The following is a 22,313-nucleotide window of genomic DNA, read 5'->3' as shown; positions in this document are numbered from 1 at the left end:
CTCCAGCTGGGGTCTTAAGTATATCTTGGAGCCCAATCAAATCCTAAAGGCACCTTTTGAAATGCAAATGAGGCAGGAAGACAGAGGCTGATATTTCAGACGCAGGGTGCCAAAAGCAAACAGCCAGTATTTGAGAAGGGCTAATCTGGGCTCTTTCAAAAGCGAGGAGGACAAGGTAGGAAATGGGGCGATACCGCAAAACAGGTCCCCCCCCAAAGAGCCCCTCCCACAAATGGCGCCAGGAAGGGGGTGCTCAGAAGGACACCCAGGCACGGAGTGAGTGGTGAGGTGGGGGCTCTGGGGAAAGATGGTCAGGCTTGCAGATCCAGGTCTGCTTATCACAAGCTGAGTGGGAGAGGCCGTGGCCTCAGCTGGGAGCAGAACTGCGGCAACACTGAGTTTGCGATCCTGGGCAAACACCCTTCTCTCCCTATAAAACTGAGCCTCTTCAGGTAACCACAGCCTCTTCAAGCATAGCAGACACCCTGGAGAGAGGAAGTGGGGTGACAGGAGGGGCAGGGGGCCACCACGTATGAAGGAATGAGATCATATAAAGCCTAAAGCCATGAAAAAGGACAGAGGGGAGTGAGATTTCCTGACGACGAGGCAAAGTCTCTGAAACATCTTGGTAAGAAAAAGAAGGAACTCGCGAAACAAAACCCACAACCCAAATGTCCACCAACTGGTACATGGATAAACAAATGTGGCATATCCACACAAGGGAATATCATTCAGCCATTGAAAAAAAAAAAAAAAAACAAAGTGCTGATATTTGCTACAACATGCACGTGTCTTGAGAACATCATGCTAAAGTGAAAAGCCAGTCACGAAAGGCCACACAATGTATGATACTATTTACATAAAATGTCCGTAATAGGCAAATCCACAAGTAGATTAGTGGTTGCCAGGGGCTGGGAGAGGCAGGAGTGACTGCTGATGGGCTTGGGGTTTCTTGTTGGGGTGATGAAAATGTCCTGGAATGAGAAAGTGGTGAAGGTTTTACAACGCTGAATATCCTAAAAAACCACTGAACTGTATACTTTAAAAAGACAAACTTTATCGCATGTAAATTATATCTCAAAAAAGCTGTTATTAAAAAAAAAAAACCTAGAGCATGTTACCATTGTTATAAAAGGTGTGTGTGTGTGTGCGTGCACACGCACATATATGCACACAGGGTGGGAGAAGGTCTGAAGAATTTATACCAGGCTATTTACAATGAGAATACAGTGAACTTACACTTGGCCCTCTTCCCCCACAATTTTTTAGGAGGCAGGGGACACAGTCTTCCAGCTTTTTTCTTTAAAAAAATTTTTTTCATTACAAAATATTTTTTTAAAATAAAATTTTAATATACAAAAATAAATTCTCACTGTTAATCTATACAATGCTGACAAATCAGAAGCCCCCCTAGGCATTCTCCTTCCCAACCTGAGGGTGACCACAGGCTGACAGCCAGCTGGAGCTCCTTCTAGACCTTCGGCTCTGTGTTTTAAATACTGAAATAGATGGTACCCTTTTAGACTTTCTTTCCTTCCTATGTTTACTTGACTCTGTGATCTTTGATTTTTATAATAAGCACCTTAGGCAGAAGAAAACCCAAAACATCCAGCATTTTAAAAAAGTCTGTGTTCATACTACATAATCTGCATGTTACAGAAACCACGTACACAATATAATCCCATCTTGACTTTCTAAAAATACAGAGAAACACACATTGTATGAGCACGGAGAAAGGTCTAAAAAGATACAAACCAACCTGCTAGCCATGGGTTAAGCTGAGTCGGGAGTAGAATTGAGGGAGGTGGTTAAGAGAGGAAGCTTCCTTCTTCGATTTTATGTAGGATTTTCATTATTTCTATTATTTTGTGGATAACACATTCACACAGTCCAAACTTCACAAACCACCAAAGCGGGGGTGGGGCGCAAAAGGGGGTGAAGGGGAGTGGAGACATGGGCTTCCAATTATGGAATGTTATAGGTTGTGCGGATGCAGGCTCCAGCACAGGGAATATCGTCAGTGGTATTGTAACAGGATTGCATGGTAACAGATGGTAGCTATGCTTGTGGTGAGCACAGCATAACTACAGACTTGTTGAATCACACTACGTTGCACATCCAAAACCAATGTCACGTTGTGTGTCAACTATACTTCCCACCCCAAAAAAAATCATAAAAAGGAATACAGTGAACCCAAGTCACCAGTTTTACTGCCCAAGACAACCAATACAACCAGTCTGATGTACCCACCCTTAGAGGGATGCTAGGTATGCATTTATGGGCTTTTGTAATGATATTTTTGCTTCACTGAGCTTATGTTAGGGGAAGAAAATGCATACATATACATATATACATTTCAATATGTGTGTGCGCATATAAATAGAAAAAATGGATTGGAAGTATATGCCCCCTCACCCAAATAATAGTTTGGTAATTATTCAGAGAAATTCCCTCTGAATATTGGTTTTCAGGTGAATTTTTTCTTATTAGGACTTATTTGTATTTTCTAGTCTTTCTCTACCAAGCGCATCTAACCTGTCGGGTAGAGGGGGGAAATCACGTTAAGATATTTTTAATATGCTTTCCCAAGAAAAGTCACTGGGCACCTTTCCAACAGGCAGAGAGAAAGCCCTGAGTGGCATGAACCTTACCAGAAAGGGAGGGCAGTGGGCAGAGAAGAGAGAGCAAAGCAGCAAACCCTTTCAGGACAGGAGTAATTCCAGTCTTTTCTGGTTGGAACAGACCCTTTCCTCCCCACCTTGTCTAAGCCACTTGGGCTCCCACATACTCTTCGGCTCTGGAGGGAAAAACAAGGCAAGCTCACAGAGCCCAAAGACCTCCTCCTCTCTGCAGAGCAGCAGCTGGCCAGGCGGCCTGGGGGGCTGCAGTGCCCCTCAAGGGAGCCAGGGCCTGTCAGAGACTCTTTGTGGAGCCCCCAGGAGCAGATGTTCTGGCCCCGGGCCTCAGGAGAGTGGGAAGGAAGGGGCAAGACAGGACAGTCCCAGGCACCAACAGGAATGCCGTCGCTAAGCGACGGACCCCGCGGGCACATTCTTTGGCCTGGCACACATCGGGGGGTTTCCCCATCTACCAGCAACTCACAAGGCCACCTTTGAGCAGCCAGGGTGGCACCTCTAAACATCCTTGGTTTAATGGCTCCTGGTAGGAGCATGAGCTATGTCCTCCCTTGTCCTTCTCCAAAGACTAGTAGATTGTGTCCCTGCACCTCCAGCCCGCACAGAGAGGCTGCCTGAGCACAGCTTGCAGGGGCCCCCTGCTCTCTAACACCTTCCCTGCTTCCGTGCTGCCAGGAAACAAAGACCAACCTTCAGGGAATAAAATGAACCTTCTGCCAAAACAACTGGGCAGATTTTCACCAAATACGGAGGGGATCTTTGAAAGGGTCTCACTGAAAACACAGACTGTGCTGTGTGTGCAAAATTTACTCTGGGTGCATCTCAAAGACCGAGGCATTCTTCCTCCAGAGCAGCTGAAGTGGCTAGACAGAGGCCGAATGGCTCCTGGTTAGGGAAGACCATCTGGGGGGAGGAAGCAAAGACTGATTTAGACATAAAACCCAAATCAGAAGTCACTGGGACACACACTGCCAAGCGCATGTGTTGATTTGCAATGTAACTGCTACTTCCATGGACAAGTGGCAGTTCGGTAGACAGCACCTGGGTAGGGGCAGCAGAAACATTTATTTAAGGTAAATGCTGCTCCCGACGCACAGCCATCATACATAGCAGCTAAGGGTAATGATGATAATGATGATGCTAATCAGTGTTCACCAAGTCCTTCCTCCCTGCTAAGCACTTTACCTGCCTGTCTCTGAGAAGCAGGGATTAATATTCCCGTTTTATAAGTGAACAAACTGAGCCTGGAGCAGTTACGTGATTTGCCCAGCATTACAGTTATTTCCAAGTAAGTGGCAAAGCCAGCTTTCAAACTCAGGCCCGTGTGACCCCAAATTTCAGTGTGCCCTGCACCACACAGACCACGGCCAGGCTGCATCAGAGGGTGACGCCAGCAGAACCAGGATTTGAACCCATGTGATCTGATGCCATGGTCAGCACCCTGCGTACCCCATCAGAATGGGAATCAGGACGAGAAGCCTGTGCCAGGGACGGAAGTACTCATTCACTGAAGGGAGCAGCATCTTCGGAGGTTCTGAAAACACAGCAGGGTCCTAGGAAGGTACCTAGATAGGGCGAGGAGGGTAGGGCAGCACCGTAAGAGTCGGTGTGACTTTGGGAGACAAAGTCCTGGGTTAGAATCCCGTCTTTGTCTTTCCCCAATACCACCTGTATGCAGCAGTCCACTCCTTGGTATATACCCAAGAGAACTGAAAACACACAAAACCTGTATGCAAATGTTCATAGCAGCATTACTCATACTAGTCAAAAGATGGAAACAACCCAAATGTCCATCACCTGATGAGTGGACAAAATGTATACTCATAGAACGGATTATTATTTGACCATAAAAACGAATAAAGTACTGATACATGCTCTGACATGGATAAACCTTGAAAACATAATGCTACGTGAAAGAAGCCAATCACAAAAGATCACAAATTGCATGATTCCATTTGTACGAAATGGCCAGAATAGGCAAATCCATGGAGACAGAGTGTGGATTAGTGGTTGCCAGGGGCTGGAGGGTAGGGGGAATGGGGAGTGACTGCTAACAGGTACGGGGTTTCTTTTAGAGGCAATGGAAATATTCTAGATTTAGATAACGGTGATGATTATACAACATTATGAATACATTAAAAACCAGTGAATTTGACACTTTATGTTTAGATTTTTTAAAAAAATGTCCATTTATTTTTGAGTGAGAGAGAGAGAGAGAGAGAGAGCCAGAGTGTGGGGGGAGGGGCAGAGAGAAAGAGAATCTGAAGCAGGCTCCAGGCTCTGAGCCCCACACAGGGCTCGAACTCATGAACTGTGAGATCATGACCTGAGCTGAAGTTGGATGCTTAACCGACTGAGCCACCCAGGCATCCCTGAACTTGACACTATAAATGGTAACTTTTATATTATGCGAATTGTGATATCACAATGAAAATACTGTCAAGAAGAGTACCACCTATAAAATGAGAATAACAATGTATGTTGGGAAGCTGCTGGTTTCACAACATGAGGAGGTATATAAAATGCCTGGTGAGGTGCCTGGTACGGAGCAAGCATTCAGACACAGCAGCTATATTATAATACATCACGTCAACACTGAGATTGGCTTTCTGCCTAAAATACAAGAAGGGGGAATGGTACTGGATGAGGGGGAGGCTGGTGTTACGATTCTTGAGCTGCAACCCAGCTGGGCAACAGTGCCACCACAGAGTGCAGCTAGGGCTGGCCACCCTCCCTTCTCTATAAGGAAGAGCCATCTCCATGGCAACCACATCAGCTCAGGCCAGGGGCTCCTGTTCCCAGCTGGGTGACAGTATCGCCACAGCAACCTGTCAGGATGGCAAAGGCAGATCTGGATGACGGGGCTCCAGCAGCTCTGGCAGAATTGCTCAGGGACACTTATCTCCATGGAAACCACGTCTGGAAGGGGTGGGGAGAAGGTACTCGGCAAACAAACACAGGGCCACGCCCCCCTTGCCCAGATCCTGAGACCCCAAGGGGCATGCCGGGGCGCACCAGCAGACCTGACACGTCTTCAAAGGGGAAGCGAACCAAAGTGTCTTGAGCACCTACTGTGTGCCCAGCACCACATAGGGCTCTTTACCTGCTTGACTACATTTAAAATGTAACAAATAACCCCCCTCCCTAAAACTCACCTTACTACAGCATTAAAAGAATACAAAGCAAAGTCATTTCCCCATGCTATTCCCACCATCTCTCCTTCCTCAGCGGATTTTCCTCCAGACTTTTGCTATGCGTTTACACACACACATACGTGCTCCAAAACCAGTCTGTTCTGTTATCAAAATAATTAGCGGGATTGCGTAATATATATAGATCTCTCCCCTTCTTTTTTAACTACATACCTTAGAGATCTTTCAACATCAGTACATACAGCTCTACCTTATTCTTTTTTTTTAATTGTCCTAAAGTATACACAATATGAACTTTACCATTTTTAGTCATTTTTGAGTACTCATTTCAGTGGCATTAAGTGCATTCACTTTGTCAAGCAACCGCTATTCATCTCTAGAACTTTTTCATTATCCTAAACTGAAAGTCTGTACCCACTGAACACCAATTCCTCGCTCCCTCCTCTCTCCAGCTCCCGGTAACCTCTATCCTGCTTTCTGTCTCTGTGAATTTGACTACCCTAAGTAGGTCCTATAAGTGGAATCATAATACTGGTCCATTGGTGGCTGGCTCATTTCACTTCGCATCAGGTCTTCAAGGTTCATCCAGGGTGGTGCATGTGTCAGAATTTCCTTCCTTTACAAAGTTTACCAATAGTCCACTCTATGTACATACATTGATGGACATTAGGGTTGCTTCTATTGTAAATAATGCTGCTAGGAACACAGGGGTACAAGTATCTGTTTGTGTCCCTGCTTTTAATTCTTTTGGGTATATATCCCAAAGTGGAATTGTGGGTTCATATAATAACTGCATATTTAATTTGTTTGGGAATTGCACTACGACTGTATTCCTTTTTTAAATATTTATTTATTTATTTTTGAGAGAGAGAAAGAGAGAGAGAAAAAGCACAAGCGGGGGAGGGGCAGACAGAGAAGGAGACACAGAATCCGAAGTAGGCTCCAGGCTCTGAGCTGTCAGCGCAGAGCCCGATGCGGGGCTCGAACCCACAAACCGTGAGATCATGACCTGAGCCAAAGTCGGACGCTTAACAGGCTGAGCCACCCAGGTGCCCCGCTACTTTATTCTATTTAACTTCTTCACAGTGTTCTACGGTTACCCAATCTTATTAATGGTCATAAACAACCTCATTAGCTGGGTACCGTTATTATCCTGATGTCACAGATGGAGAAACTGAGACTTAGAGGGGGATGCGGCTTCAGGGTCTCAGCCACATCTCTGCCAAGGAAGGGCGGGTGAACTCAGGCAAGCTGTCCCTCTCTGAGCCTCAGTTTCCTCTCCTTTACAACAGGAACACGCTGAGCTCCAAGGCACTCTCTGAAACTGTCTCCCCTTTCCACACTATTAACGGCGGCAGCAACAACATGTGTGAACATGGTCCCCAGTGTCGGGGGCCAGGCCATGGGGGGCAGGAGACTTCCCGAAGGAGGGGGCCTCCCACCCAGCCCTGGAGCAGGACAGGGCTCCGCAGCAGCCCTTAGCAGCCAATGTCCCATCTCCACACTGAGAAGCCACTGGCACACCACACAACATGCCCAGGAGGAAGGGCAGCTGATGGACTGTTCTGGCCTCAGGGCTGTGATGTCTCAGTCCTGGAACACTCCCATGTCTGCCCTCAGGGAAGGTGAGGGGTGTTCCAGAACAATGTACTATCCTAAGATAGCCCCATGAGCAACCAGATAGCTGAGGCCCAGCTGTGCCTCTGTGGTCAGAAGCCCTCCCCACCCCTCACCGGGCCATCTGGAGCACAGACCCCTGCATTCTGGAGGACTCTAGTCCCTAGCGGTCACCTAGGCTGATGGCTTTCCATAGGCATTCTGCAGAGCCCACGGGGCCCCGTGCAACCTTGAGGACATCCCTCCTTTTCTCAGGGTCTGTTTCCTCACCCATAAAATGGGTATAATCACAATCTCATTAGGCCTTGATGAAAATTGTTCAGAAAAAGTGTCTAGCATGGTACCCAGCACATGGCATGCCCAACACATAGCAGAAGGCAGAAAGTACGCACAAGTGGAAGACTCACGTGAGCAAAGGGAGAGGCTGGTGCTTGGGGGCCACATTCAGGAACTGAGTAATGTCCTGAAATCTGTGTCGAGACACTGGCCAGAGGCCCAGCCCCCGGCACCGAACTTTACACCAAATGGCAGCCCCTAAAGCATGTCCACACAAGTTATCCCAGCTAGTCCTCACAACAACTCAGGGTATTATTGTCTCGTTTTGTAGATAAGGAAACCAAGGCAGAGGGCCAGGCCCCACGGTGCGTATTGTGGAATGCTTTTTCAGTTCATCTTCCCACAGTTGCACGGTTCTTTGGTGGATGACTGTCTCCTTCATTAGCCTGTGGGTTCCCTTTTTTTTTTTTTTTTTAATGTTTATTTATTTATTTTGAGAGAGAAAGCATGAGCAGAGTAGGAGCAGAGAGAGGGAGAAAGAATCCCAAGCAGCCTCCACATTCGGCATGAAGCCTGACATAAGGTTGAATCTCACGAGCATGAGATCACGACCTGAGCTGAAATCAGCAGACACTTAACGGACTGAGCCACACGGGCGTCCCTCGCCTCTGGGCTCCTTGAGGACAGGAACCGGTGTCTCTCATTCACCATTGTGTCCTTAGTGTGCATGACTGTGCAGACGCAGAGGTTCAGAGACCCTGGCTAGGGGGCTGGCACACGCCCACCTGCCCCGGCCTGGCCCTGGCTGGGATGGGCAAGCCCTCACCTCTCTCGGCCGTTCCAGCTCCATCTGCAGCACCTGCTTGGCCAGCTCGGTCTCGATGAGCCGCTGCCGAAGCTCCTCGTTCTCCTCCTCCAGCCGCGCCCGTTTCTTCTCCACTGTCTCAAGCTCCTTATGCAGCCGCACAGAGATGTCCTTAGAGACCTGAACAAGGGTGGGTGATGAGCAGGGACCGCGTGGCCTTGGCTGCAGAGCAACCCCCCAGCAGACAGGGTCTCTCATCATCCCCACTTAGCAGATGAGGAAACTGGGGCACAGAGAAGATACAGGGGTCACAGAACCAGGAAACAGTAGGAGCAAAACCCAAACCCAGGCACCCTGAGTTCCTAATGTCTATATCACAGTTCAGTCCCCAGAAAGCTGTAAAGGCCCTGCCTGTTCTTAGCAAGGCCTTTTCATTTACCTGAGGCATTCGGTGCTTTGAATTCTCACAAGAGCCTGTGGCAGGGCCAGAAGCCCATTTTATTTTCGTATTTATTTTTTAACATTTATTTATTTATTTTTGAGAGACAGAGAGAGTGTGAGTGGGGGAAAGGCAGGGAGACAGATGGAGACACAGAATCCGAGCCAGGCTCCAGGCTCCGAGCTGTCAGCACAAAGCCCGATGCAGGGCTCGAACTCACAAACTGTGAGATCACGACCTGAGCCGAAGTCAGATGCTTAACTGATTGAGCCACCCAGGTGCCCTGGCCAGAAGCTCATTTTAAAGGGAGGGAAGTGAGGATGCCTGGGTGGCACAGTAGGTTAAGCGTCTGGCCTCGGCTCAGGTCATGATCTCACAGTTTGTGAGTTCGAGCCCTGCATCGGGCTCTGTGCTGACAGCTCAGAGCCTGGAGCCTGCTTTGGATTCTGTGTCTCCCTCCCTCTCTCTACCCCTCCCCCACTCATGCTCTGTCTCTGTCTCAAAAATAAACAAACATTAAAAAAAAAATTTTTTTTTAAATAAAGGGAGGGAAGTGAGCGTAAGTGGAAACTAGAGCAAGATGGGTGGCCCCAGAGCCATCTGAATCCCATCTCTGCCAGTGACCAGCACGTGATCCTGGCCAAATCATTTCTCCACTCTGTGCCTCAGTCTCCTTCACTACAAAATGGGTGCAATAATAGCAGCAACCTCGTGGGCCCAACAGGAGGGCTGAATCAGCTATTGCACAAGAAAGCTCGGCCCTGGGCCAGCACAGTGAGTGCTGGGTGAGTGGTGAAGCCATACATGACCTGCCAGAGGTCATAGTGTGACCCTGACCCTGGTTTCCAATTGCCTGGGCTACAGAATGCGCTGGAAATGACAAAGGGTGGGCATATGTCCAAGTCATCCCTACAGAAGGGAGCTAACAGAGCTGCAAACTCTAATCCTAGTGACAGGGCTCTGCAGCAAAAGCACCCCATTTCCTGGAGGACACCCTGGGGGTCAAAGGCCAGGAAAGGGAGCCTCTGGGGATGAGGAAGTCCCTTTTGCGCTGGCAAATCACAACGACTCTGAAGTGGTCCAGGCACTGCCCTTCGTTGAATACCTACTGTGTGCCAGATTCATTCCTCTTCACTCCATTGCTGTCTGAGGCTCAGAGCATAAGCGACTCGGCTCAGGGTCATGTAGACCAAGTGTGAGCTGAGCTGTGGGGGAGCCCCTGGGATTTGCCTGAGAGGCCAGCATGGCCAGGGCTCTGAGAGCGGTTCCAGGGCTTTGCCAGCAAGAGGTATGTGAAGGGCAGAGAGCCCAATGCCCCATGCCTGCCAGGCTCGGAAACAACTATGGCACCTCCTCCGTGCCGGAAGGGAAGAGGGCCCTCCCTGGCTCTGCCCTCCGCCTGGGCCCAGGCCCAGCTCGGCATGGACCCTTTGGCAGCGTGAGAGGCAGGCCAGGAAAAACAACGGCCAGAGAGGAAACTCAGCACTGCCTTCCCCTCCCTCTGGTGCCCATTGCCGCTCCCTGCCCCTAAAGATCCCCAGGGACAGCCGGAAGCTGGTCCCCAGCCTCCCTAGGCCACCAAACTTTCCTTGTCCGCAAAGTGGGATGAGCAACCCCTCAATACCAGAACAAGAACTGTGCAGGTAGGGGAAAACTAGATCGAGTCTGATTCCAGCACTCTGTGTGTGTGTGACCCACAGCCAGTTTATTTATACATTTGAAGTCTCATTGTGGTCATTGGTAAATGGGGTTGATACAGCCTACTCCCAAAGGCTGCTGTACGGAATAAATGACATAGTCCTTGGGCTGGTGGCTAGAACATCAAGAAATATAATTTGTTAAAGCATTGTCAGGATCACTGCTTCACCTCTGTGCGCTGATTTTATCGGATTTTTTGGCCCAGTACCCCACAATCTCCCTCTTGTGTTTTGTGTCAGGGTTTTTACTGGTGTTCAACCCCAGGCTCTTGGCTATGGTCCCCGGTTTGGGGCTATTAGGTCACCCAGAAAGCCCCTGTCCTGATCAATACTCCATTCATTCATTCATTCATTCATTCACTCATTCATTCATTCATCCATTCATTCATGCTGCTTAGGCCCCAGGGGCAGGAGTGGTGGGGCACAGAGATCAAGGCCCCAGACCATGCCTGGGCTCCTTCACATCTCTGTGTCCCGGCAGCAGTGCGGGGTCTGGTACACGCTAGTGGCAAATAAACACTTGTTGGGGAACAAACAAACCCCCCAAGGTTCCAAAAAGCGAAAAGGGAGATGAAGGAACAGATGACTGAAATATGGGGAGCTGCACCTACTGCTCCCCTCAACCGCCCACCCCACCCACTGTCCAGGGAGGGCTGCGTCTCTGACTGGTGTGAGGGCTCAGCGGCTGGAGGCTTCTCTCCTACTTATGCTCCCACTTGGAGCCAGCTCCTCTCCATCCCTGCCATGGCCTCAACCTGGGAGGCAACACTCCCCACCAAGAAGACATGATCCGTGTGGATTCCGGGATCCTCTTGGGTTTATAAATGACTCTATTGATTTCATCCCTTCCAGGAGTCCCCAGGCTCCTTCTGCTCCATTCGCCACATGATCTCCTTCCCCATTTGGCCCCCGCCCCCAAGAGTTGCAATGTCAAGAAAGCCCAACCCCAGGCAGCTTACAGAATTCCAGCATGAACAAAAGAGCCCTTAATTGCAGATCCCACAGAACCCTGGGTCCCCCGTGGAAGCCCATGGGAGCAAAGAGCATGCATGTGGCCTAGAGGGCAGGAGTCTGGTTGCCTCAGCCTGTCCTTTCCTGTCTCAGCCTCAGTGGTCCTGGGCGCCCTTGCCTCTCACAAGTGATTTATAGAATCAGCTGTCACTTCCTGACACCATGTGCCTTTCAGGGAAGGGCTTTATTATCCCCATTGTGAGGTTCGGAAAGGACCGGTCACTTGCCCAAGGTCACACAGCTAGAAAGCTACAGAACCAAGGTTTGAAATCAGGTGGGTCAACTCTAGAGTCCTGCTCTCAACCTGAACCTGCTTTTGGCCCAAAGCTTGAAGACATGTTAATATCAGCACTAAAAGTATTAAGCCCAGCAGCGGGCTCACTGTGTCGGATGTTCACAGGGCGCCCCCCGCCCCGCTTGTCTCATTTCATCCTCTTATGATCCTCCCAACTACTCCCAGGGTAGGGGGGCTGAGATATCACGGGAGGTGAAGCAGCTGCAGCTTCCGGACACCAGGGCAAATCCCCAAAGCGCAAACAATGCGCTCAGCCATGAGGTCACTGTTTACAGCACTGAGGCCTGGCTCCTGCCAAATGCAACCAGCAGCCATCAGACCACAGGCCCCCCCTGCTCATGGGCAGACCTCTCAGCTCATGGGCCTCTGGCTTCAGGGTGTTCCTGTCCCTGTCACTCTGAATCCTCAGGGAGGGGGAATGGGGCCTGGGGTCTGGGACCCTGCATTGTGAACAGACTCTCAGGGATTCTTATCCACAGGCTGAGATTCTGGCCTTCCCTTCCCTGCCCTTGTCCCCAGCCACTTCACCTCTGAGTGCCTTATAAGTTCTTCTCCTGAACAGTAACACCACAACCAACATTTGCTCATCTGCTAGGGGAGCACTGAGAACCAGAGTCTGTGGTCAGCACTCTCTTTACTTGAGCTATTTCATTTTATCCTCACAAAAATTTCTACAGGTGGAAACTAGTTTTATCTTCCTTTTCCACATGGGGAAACTGAGGCTCAGAGATGTGAAGGAGCTCTCCAAAGGTTACACACCAAGCAAGTGGTAGAGCAGGTCTTTGAACAACTACCACGCTGCCCTCCACATGCTGAGCCATGTTCCAGCTGAGGTTCAGTGGGTCCTGCAGGCTGGGAGGACCACAGACAGAGAGCCCAGGGGAGGGGGATACCAAGGCCTGAGGTTTTATTCATGGTGCGCTTTCACCGAAAACCTATCTGCTCGATAAAACCACTGGAACTGCAAAAGCCCTATAGATTTGGCTGCTCTAAGCCCCATATTTAACAGAAGGGGAAACTGAGGTCTCAAGAAGTAGCCCCATGCCAGTCGGGGCATGGGCCAAGGAGCTGACAGAGCAAGTCAGAAGTCAGAGAGTCCGGAGAGATACCCAGCTCTGGGGTTGCGGGCGGGGGAAGGGTCCCTACTTGGGCCCATCAGGCCCTCCCAGGAGATAGCAAAGAAGTCACAATTCTGAGAACCCCCCAAATGCCGGAGAACAACCCCAGCACATGGGGCAGAGTGTGGTGGCCAGAGGCATCCAGCCCAGGCCTGCAGGGATGAGCTCAGCGCTCCAGCTGCAGCGGGCGGGGAGAAGAGGGAGGAAGGGGGAGAGGTGGGGGGGGGCAAGTTGGATGCTGATTGGCTAGTTCAAATCCCAACAGAAGGGGTGGCTTCCCCGAGCCCAGAGCTCAGAGATCCCCCCTCCCACACGCACACCAGCTGCTCTGGGCTCCTCCCAGGGAGGCACTGGCCACCCAATCAGGGCCTCCTCCCTCCCTCATCCCTCCCTCTAAGGCTGACTCTCTGGTGTACCGGCCCCAAATACCCAATCACCTAGGCCCAAATCTACTTCATCTGAGCTTCCCCAGCTGTTCCTCATCCCACACTCCCTCAACCCAGTGCCTGGAGTTTGAATATTTGTGCAACCCTTTGTCCCGGGGGCTGCCCTGTCAGGTAGCTTTGGCCGGGGAGACAACCTTTCTGAGCGCAGTTTCCACATCTGCACAACACACCTATAACCCCACTGTGCATGTGCAAAGACAGTCTGCAATGGAAGCCTGCCTGCGCTGGTTGGCTGGCTGGCACTCACTGTTTATCTCCCCTGGCCACTACAGACAGAGGTCTCTCCCTCCAGCATTCCTCCTCTCCCCTCCTGGTTCAAGCCCACTTCTCCCACAGGCCTCAGTTCAGAAGTCACCCCTGCAGGAAGAGGCCCTTGGGCCCCCAGGCGGCACCAGGTGCCCCCACCCCCAACCGCTACATTCCCCTGAGTTCTGAGAGCAAGAGACTGGGCCTGGGTCCCCACTAAGTTCTCAGCCCCCAGACCAGGGCCCACACACACAGACAGGGTGGACTGCTCTTCTGGAGGCCCCTCTTGCCAGCCTCCAGCCCAATCCTCTCCTGCTTCACAAGGCAGGGAGGCAGGGAGTGGGGCAGTCAGGCACGGGAGGCTGATAAGCCTGCACTGAACCAATGACACAGAGTGTCAATGTGACCTTGAACAGGTGCTTCCTTTCTCTTGAGACTGACTTTCCTCATCCAGAAAATGCGAATAATAATAGCTAACATTTTTGAGTGCTTACAGTGACATTTTACCTATATGATCTCTTCTAACCCTCATAGAACCCTGTGAAGCAGGGGCTGCTGTTATACCCATTTTCCAGATGAGGAAACTGAAACTTAGGTGACTTGCTCAAAATCACAAAATGAGGGCATATTGGAGTCAAGGTTTAAACAAGCCCTATCCAACTCCAGGCCTTTGCTACTCGTATTAGCACAATAAAGAAACCTCCAGGGACAGTGCAGGGACAGGGCAGGGACAACTCCAAGCCCAGGACCAGGTGTGGGAATGGCTCCTGTTAATAGGATTCATATTTATGATATCACGTTGGGACACTCCTGGGAAATGGAGCCCAGGGATCCCCACTTTGCAGATGAGCAAGCTGAGGCCCAGAGAAGTGGTGTAACTTGCTCAAGCACACACAAGGGGTGAACTGTGGGCTGACCTGGGCTCCACTTGGGCTTGTGCTCCCAACTCCAAGAGGGGTACCTATGAGGGTGGGGGGAGGCCCAGAGCTCACCTTGACGTCCTGCTCCAGCCCGCGGATGAGCTCTCCATCCACCTGGCCTGTCTGAGCGGCACGGAGGCTGCGGCGCTCAGCCTTGCGCAGCCGGTACTGCAGGATGCGGCAGGTCTTGCTGGCCTGGTCCAGCTGCTGCCGGAGCTCCTGCAACTGGTACACATCCTCCTCCATGTAGACATCCCGCATCTCCAGCATCTCTGCGCGCAGCTCCTCGATCTCATCCTGCAGTGGGGGGAGAGGCGGTCGGGTCACGGGGCTCGTGGCAGTGGCCTGTGTGTCTGAAGGCAGGCCACACCCAACGCTCTCCTAGCTGCCCTGGGGGCCTGGGTGTGGTAGGCTGAATAATGGCCCCCCCAAAGATGTCCATGCCCTAATTCAAGGGACTCTGCAAACGAGATTAAGGATTTCGAGATTGGGAGATTTTTCTATATTATATGTGGGTGGACCAATGAAACCATAAGAGTCTTTATGAGAGGGAGGCAAGGGGATCAAAGTGGGAGAAGGTGACATGACAACAGAAACAGAGGTTAGAGGGACGTGCTCTGAAGATGGAGGAAGGGCCTCGAACAGGCTGCCTCTAGAAGCTGGACAAGGGAATGGATCCTCGCCCAGAGCCCTGCCATGTGGCCTTGCCAAGGTAGCCCTGCCAAAGCCTTGATTTTCAGACTTCTAACCTCCAGAACTGTGAGATAATAATCTGGGATTGTTGTAAGCCACTCAATTTGTGGTAATTTGCCGTAGCAGAATAGAAGCCTACCACACTGGGGAAGCAGGACAGACTCATTCAACGAGCATTTGTGGGCACCAACCACGTGCCAGGCCCCCCGTGCCAAGCGTGGGGGTGGGAAGGGACAGTACTGACCAAGACTAATGTGCCCCCTTCTGTGTCTTCTGCATGGAGCCCCAAGTCTCACTGGGGAGACACATGATAAACCAACAAATACAAAAAATCCAAATAAATGGCAAGAAACAAAAAAACCCCCACCTGGGTAATATGCTAGAGTAATGGGGAAAGGCTGTGTCCAAGGACGTGATCGGGGCAGCCATCTCCAAAGAAGGGACATTTGAGCTGAGGGAAGAAGGAACAGCCATGCAGAGAGACAGCCGGGGAGAGAGGACTCTAGGCAGAGTGTCCAGAGTGTGCAAAGGCTCAGAGGCAGGATAGAGCTCAATGGGTCAGAATACAGCAAGGTGGCCAGGGTAGCTAGAGGAGGGATAAACTGAGGCTGGGGAAACAGACAGGGGTCGGCCATCTAGGGCCCTGAAGGGCCAAACAGAGTTTGGGTTTTAAATGGAGGGTGTTGGGGGATGACCTCACTTCCCCAGGGCATCTCCTGACCACCTCTGTCACCAGCTCCCAGATGTCCCTCACTTCCCCTTTGTCACCATGAGCACATCTGCAATTCTTTAATAGTTTGTCTCCCAGACATACTGTGAGTCTCTAGGGGGATACCCCACGTCTACCTCACTCACTGCAATATCCCCCACACCCAGCACGGGCCTAGCATCCCACAGGCTCCCAACAAATATTAACTGAATGAGTAAATGCATGTCCGGTTAGGTAAACAACCCCAAAAATGACATAGTAACATGAAACAATCATTAGAGTGTAAGGGGATGAGTGAGGGAACGCAGCAGAAGAAATGGATTATTATTATGTCTAATAACAAATGTGGAAACTGAGTCACAAATGGAAATAATACCTACTCTTAGGATGATTGAATGAATTAAAAAAGATTGTACACTAAAAAGGGAAACTGAGTCACGGGGGAGGAATGATCCGCCAAAGGCATCCCTGAAAAAGCACCTAAGGACGGTACTGATGGGGGCAGGGGAGTGGGTCCAAGAAGCAAAAAAACAACTCTTCGGGCCCTGGAGATGGACACAATCTGGAGAGTGTGCTCACCAGCCCTTGAGCCTTTCTTTCCCCGCAGAAAATGTGTGGCTCCCTACGAGGGCATGGCCTGGGGCTGTCCAGTGCCCCCTGAGACTGGGTGGGTTGGTTTAATTCAGGAGCAGGGTCAGGAAGAAGCCAGTTCTTAGTGTGAAAGCTCATCCACCGGACTCCTGTGGACTATTTCTCAAATGGTTCTGAACTCAGGAGAGGAAGACGGAGGGAACAGGTATCTGTTTCTCCCAACTCCATAAGATACTGTCCTCTTCCCACCATCAACCAAAGGGCTTAATCCCCACTTGCCGCCACGGCCTCTGCCCCAGGGATGGCTTCAGCAGCAACCCCCAAAGTGGATGATTCTGCCTACACCAGCTGTAGGAGCGGTCACCTCACCAGGACCCCAGCTCCACCTCCGTCCCAATACACACACAGACTCACCGCCACCATGCCAAGTGGACAGAACTAAAAGTGGAAAAAGAGGAAGTGGGACAGTCAATGATCACACCAGTCAAAAGAAATGAGGAAGTGAGGGGTCCACACGCCACTTCAGCCAGTGGATTAAGGAAGCATAAGGGAAACAGCACTCAGGAAGTGCAGGTCAGTCAGCTAAATCCAAGCTAAACCAGCCTCCAGATGAGCCTGTGTTCAAGCCCCCATCATGCTATTTGCTAGCATCTCACTTCTCACTGCAGTCACACTGACAGGGCCTGGTGATCGGGAGGATATGGAGGTTTGAGTGGACCTGAAGCTCAGGATCAACCAAGGAGAAGTGCAGGGAACATACAAGCTCATTAATGTTGGGCTACATAAACAGATGAAAGGCATTTAAGTCATAGGAGGTGACATCCCTCAACACAGGACTACATCCAGGGCGCTAGAGTCATTTGGGGGGACCGTTTATTTTTTTAACTTTTTTTTTTTTTTTAACGTTTATTTTTGGGACAGAGAGAGACAGAGCATGAACGGGGGAGGGGCAGAGAGAGAGGGAGACACAGAATCGGAAACAGGCTCCAGGCTCTGAGCCATCAGCCCAGACCCTGACGCGGGGCTCGACCTCACGGACCGCGAGATCGTGACCTGGCTGAAGTCGGACGCTTAACCGACTGCGCCACCCAGGCGCCCCGATTTTTTTAACTTTTAAATAACTGATTTTTCTATTTATAAAAGTAAACAGTGATCCTAGAGACAGTTTTGAAAATACAAAAACTGTACATCACTTATATAATTCCTCCACCTGGTCCTAAGTCACAGTGGCTCTCAAGGTGTGGTCCCCGGACCAGCAGCATATAACCATCACTGGGGAACTTGTCAGAAACTCTCAAACCTCAACAGAGACCTAATGAATCAGAAACTTGGGGGTGGGCTCACCAAGTGACTCTAATGCAGGGGGTTTCCTTCCAGTCTTTTTCCTAAAAGGGCCAGAGCCATCTGTGGCAGCACCACAAGACCAGGGCCTGACACAGAGCAGGGACTCAATAAGCATCTATTGAAAACGTGAGTGAATGAATGATTTCTCACATGAGCAGCTGTCTCTCCAGGGCCTGCCCTTCACCACAGTCAGTTTCTGGAAACGCAGGATGTTGCGTTCATGCCAGCTCCATCTCTCCATGGGGCTAAGGGGGGCCCAGGCGCTCGGGGGCTCGTCCCAGCTGCAGGCAGAATGCGGGTCAGCCCCTCCTGGCACGGCCCGTGGAAGAGAGCGGGTCCACAAAGGCCAGCTTGTGGCCCGCACGGGCCGGGTCTGCTGGGATGCAGGCAGCAGAAGCTGGTGAATGCAGGACTTGGGCAGGGGCTGAGCTTTTGGGCCTGAGGTGGGGCCAGGGAAAGGGCCTGCTAGGCCACAGGGTGGGGAGTTGGGAGGGCAGGACCTTGCTTCACTCCATAAGTTCTTAGACCCCACTGAGCTACCGAATCCTCCAGGGCTGCTCAGTCCAACAGTCCCAGCCTCTGGCCCTACAAAGCCCTGCAATGACAGTCTGAACCAACTGACAGAGCTGGGTGCTAGGGAGGGGAGCTCAGCCTTCCCAACTCCCTCACAGACAGTTCAGGGGCCTTCCTGCTCCTCTCCTCCCTCCCAGACCCCCATCCATGTGGAAGCAGGAGGAAGGGATCAAACCCCAGCAAGACTGTTGGAGAACCCCCCCGCAACAATGGTGGGGGAACCCCAAACCTCATCCTCCCCTGCAGATAGGAAAAGGCCAGCAGTGCCCACCTCAGAAACTGGGGCCCTGATTCTCAACCCCACAGTCAGAAAGGCCAGCCTAAAGAAGCCGGGGAAAGGTGCTCAGACCTGGCAGGGCCTGCCAGGTCAACGCCATCCATCCCCTGTGGCCACTCCTTCAAGCTGACTTCTCTTCCCCTTGAAGCTCAGCCTGATTATTTAGGACTGGGAAAGGGGGTGGGGTAGGACAGGAATAGAGAATAGGAACGGGGTACCCTGCCTACTGCCAGAGTAGTCTTTATAGAAAATGTTTATTTTGCTCTAATTACAGTGGAAATTCCTGTTTATTGGAGACAACTTGGAAAAAAAGCTGGTCACTTTCTGTCTCCTCCACTATTTCCCACTGGCTTCTCTGCATTAGGTCCAAGCCCCTTAACCTGGAACTGGAGCTGCCCCTGGTCTCCTCCCTATTCCTGTCTTGCCCCCCACCCCTGCATCCTCCACCCCCGACGTCCCGCTATGCCAGGACTAGAAAATAGCTACCATCTCGGGGCACATGGCTGGCTCAGTCAGTAGAACATATGACTTGATCGCAACGTTGTAAGTTCGAGCTTCATGTTGGGGATAGAGATTACTTAAAAATAAAATCTTAAAAAAAAAAGAAAGAAAGAAAAAGAAAGAAAGCTACCATCAATGGGGAAGCTCATGAATGACCAGGCAATGCATACATGTGCATTAATGTGATCCTCCTCCCAGCCCTGTGAGGTTGGTATTGAAGATGTTCCCTTTTTGCAGATGAGAAACTGAGGCTCAGAAATTTCCTAGAGCTGCTCAAGCAAGGGAATGGTGGAGCTGGAAACAGGACCTTAACCATGTTCTACTTCAAGGTTTGCTTGGGCTAGTCTCTCTGCTGGAATGGCCTTTGCCAGGCTAACTCCTAATTTATGTCATCCTTCCAGAACATTCTCTCCTTCTCCATCACTACCCCCCACTCCACATCCCCCCCCCCCCCCCCCCAGCCAAACCACACACTCTGAACTCCATTCTTCTCTGTGCTAGCAACTTCAGGTTGTATTTGTCTGCTTTCAACTCTATCTTCCCCAAGAGCTGGGGGGAGGGCAGGTGCCAGGTCCCACCCGTGTCTGGTCCCCAGCACGGCCCAGGACAGGCACACATCATTGTCTACCGGTAGATGTCTGACTAGAAGGATGAGTATGGCTTCTGCCCTGCCCAGTCTCTCTCCACAGACCAGGGTGGGTAAGCTCTCCTGATTCCAGCCCCAAGTCAGCTGCAAAGAGTCGGGGAGAGCCTGGGCAGGGTCTCTCTCCCCAGGGAACTCCTGCTTAGTCACTCACTCCCTGCCCACAAAGTGCATCTCTGTCCATCCCCCTACACACCCTCCAGATGATCCATGAGGTCAGCCTGCAGGAAGCAGCCTCTCAGAGGCAGACCCACTCCCTGAAATGGATTAGTTCCCAGGAATCCTGGAGGAGTTGGCCAGGAAGAGTCTCTTGGTCCCTTTTGGGCCAGAGGACCAAACATGAGCTCACACTACTGCTAATAATAGCGAGACCTTGCATGGCAGCACGGGGTTTCACAGTTTACAAAGACATTCCGTCTGAATCATCTCATGGGTCCTCACAGAAACCCCATGGACAGGCAGGACAGGAACCAGCACCTCTGTTCTAGAGACGGAGAACTGCAGAGAAGCACAGGGAAGGCGGGCTGTGCCCAAACTCACACCGAGAGACCTCCAGGCAGGACTCAGATTGCAGACCTCAGATTCTTTCGTCTGTACCAGAATTCAGGGAACTCATCGACTTGGATGGGAAGGGGGAAAAAATAGCATATCTCTACTTCCACCAGCCTCGAACTAAAAATTAACATTTCCTTCTATTCTGGACAAGCCATAGTTGTATGAGCATTGTATTGCAGAAGTGCCAAAATAGTGTTTACACTCATCAGTACTTTGAAATTGCACTGACTACACTGGCTAATAGACCGGTCAGCAGATCTGATGAGTTAATGAACATATATTTACTATATTATAACTTAGAAGTATCTTTTGATAATTGTAATATATTTGGTTTCATTTGTGTTTTAAACACTTAAAAACATCATTCTGAGAATTATTCTCAGCAGAGAGCTTAAAGGCATCTGTGGCACAAAATAATACACAGCCTGTGTTCTTTCCAGAGGTGGCTCATCTGTGGGGTCTGACTTGGCCCCCCAGACCCCCTCTCTTCTCCACCAGGGCATAAAGCTAGAGAAGCAGAGCTCGGCCTTCAAGCCACATTTATTTTATTTTATTTTTTAATGTTTATTTATTTTTGAGAGAGAGAGAGAGCACATGCAAGCGGGGGAGGGGTGCAGAGAGACAGGGGGACAGAGCATCTGAAGCGGGCTCTGTGCTGGCTGCAGACTGTCCCAATGAGGGGTCAAACTCATGAAACGCGAAATCATGACCTGTGCTGAAGTCAGATGCTCAACCAACTGAGCCACCCAGGTGCCCCTCAAGCCACATTTTAAATGTTGCAGGAAAGAGGGACACCTGGGTGGCTCATTCGGTTGAGCATCCAACTTCTGCTCAGGTCACGATCTCACAGTTTGTAAGTTCAAGCCCTGCATTGGGCTCATTGCTGTCAGCGCAAAGCCTGCTTCAGATCCTCCGTCCCCCTCTCTGCCCCTCCTCCACTTGTGCGCTCTCTCTCAAAATAAATAAACGTTAAAAAAAAAAATACCTTGGGGCGCCTGGGTGGCGCAGTTGGTTAAGCGTCCGACTTCAGCCAGGTCACGATCTCGCGGTCCGTGAGTTCGAGCCCCGCGTCGGGCTCTGGGCTGATGGCTCAGAGCCTGGAGCCTGTTTCCGATTCTGTGTCTCCCTCGCTCTCTGCCCCTCCCCCATTCATGCTCTGTCTCTCTCTGTCCCAAAAATAAATAAACGTTGAAAAAAAAAATTTAAAAAAAAATACCTTAAAATAAATAAATAAATGTTGCAGCACAGAATGTTTTCTTTTTTTTTTTATTTTTATTTTTTATTTTTTTTCAACGTTTATTTATTTTTGGGACAGAGAGAGACAGAGCATGAACGGGGGAGGGGCAGAGAGAGAGGGAGACACAGAATCGGAAACAGGCTCCAGGCTCTGAGCCATCAGCCCAGAGCCCGACGCGGGGCTCGAACTCACGGACCGCGAGATCGTGACCTGGCTGAAGTCGGATGCTTAACCGACTGCGCCACCCAGGCGCCCCCAGAATGTTTTCTACAAGAAACCTACACAAATATACGACGATAAATCTTTGTACAATAAGGACAAGAGGGGGAAGTTTAGGTTTGGGGCCCACTGGAACACTTGTAAGTGACTCCAGACGATCCATCTGATAAAACTGGTCAGTAGGAGTAGATGGTGAGTAGTCTCTTGACCTGAAGGGCTGGAGACAAAAGTGACCAAATTCGAGGCCCCTCTGCAGAAACACAGCAAGTGGCAATGAGTGATGTGAACCCAGCAACAGCTGCCAGCCAGCCCT

The 22,313-nt window shown here is 50.6% G+C and overlaps 1 protein-coding gene across 8 annotated transcripts in view; it reads right to left on the bottom strand.

Annotated features, from left to right (window-relative positions):
• SOGA1 (suppressor of glucose, autophagy associated 1) overlaps positions 1-22,313 on the bottom strand; it is an 85,634-nt gene that overhangs the window by 47,697 nt on the left and 15,624 nt on the right. For all 8 annotated transcript variants that reach the window (XR_007150809.1, XR_007150810.1, XR_007150811.1 and 5 more), the window contains exons 2-3: positions 14,731-14,955; positions 8,508-8,666 (exon numbers count right to left, since the gene is read on the bottom strand). Coding sequence is in view for 5 of the 8 variants with exons in the window: in XM_047852230.1 (XP_047708186.1) it covers positions 8,508-8,666; positions 14,731-14,955 (384 nt within the window). In the remaining 3 variants the exon portion in view is untranslated. The remainder of the gene's footprint in view (positions 1-8,507; positions 8,667-14,730; positions 14,956-22,313) is intronic.

This window comes from Prionailurus viverrinus, chromosome A3, assembly GCF_022837055.1.
Source record: "Prionailurus viverrinus isolate Anna chromosome A3, UM_Priviv_1.0, whole genome shotgun sequence".
NCBI lineage: Eukaryota > Metazoa > Chordata > Mammalia > Carnivora > Felidae > Prionailurus > Prionailurus viverrinus.
The sequence above is the reverse complement of the archived record's forward strand: the minus strand, read 5'-3'. Positions and strand labels throughout refer to the sequence as shown.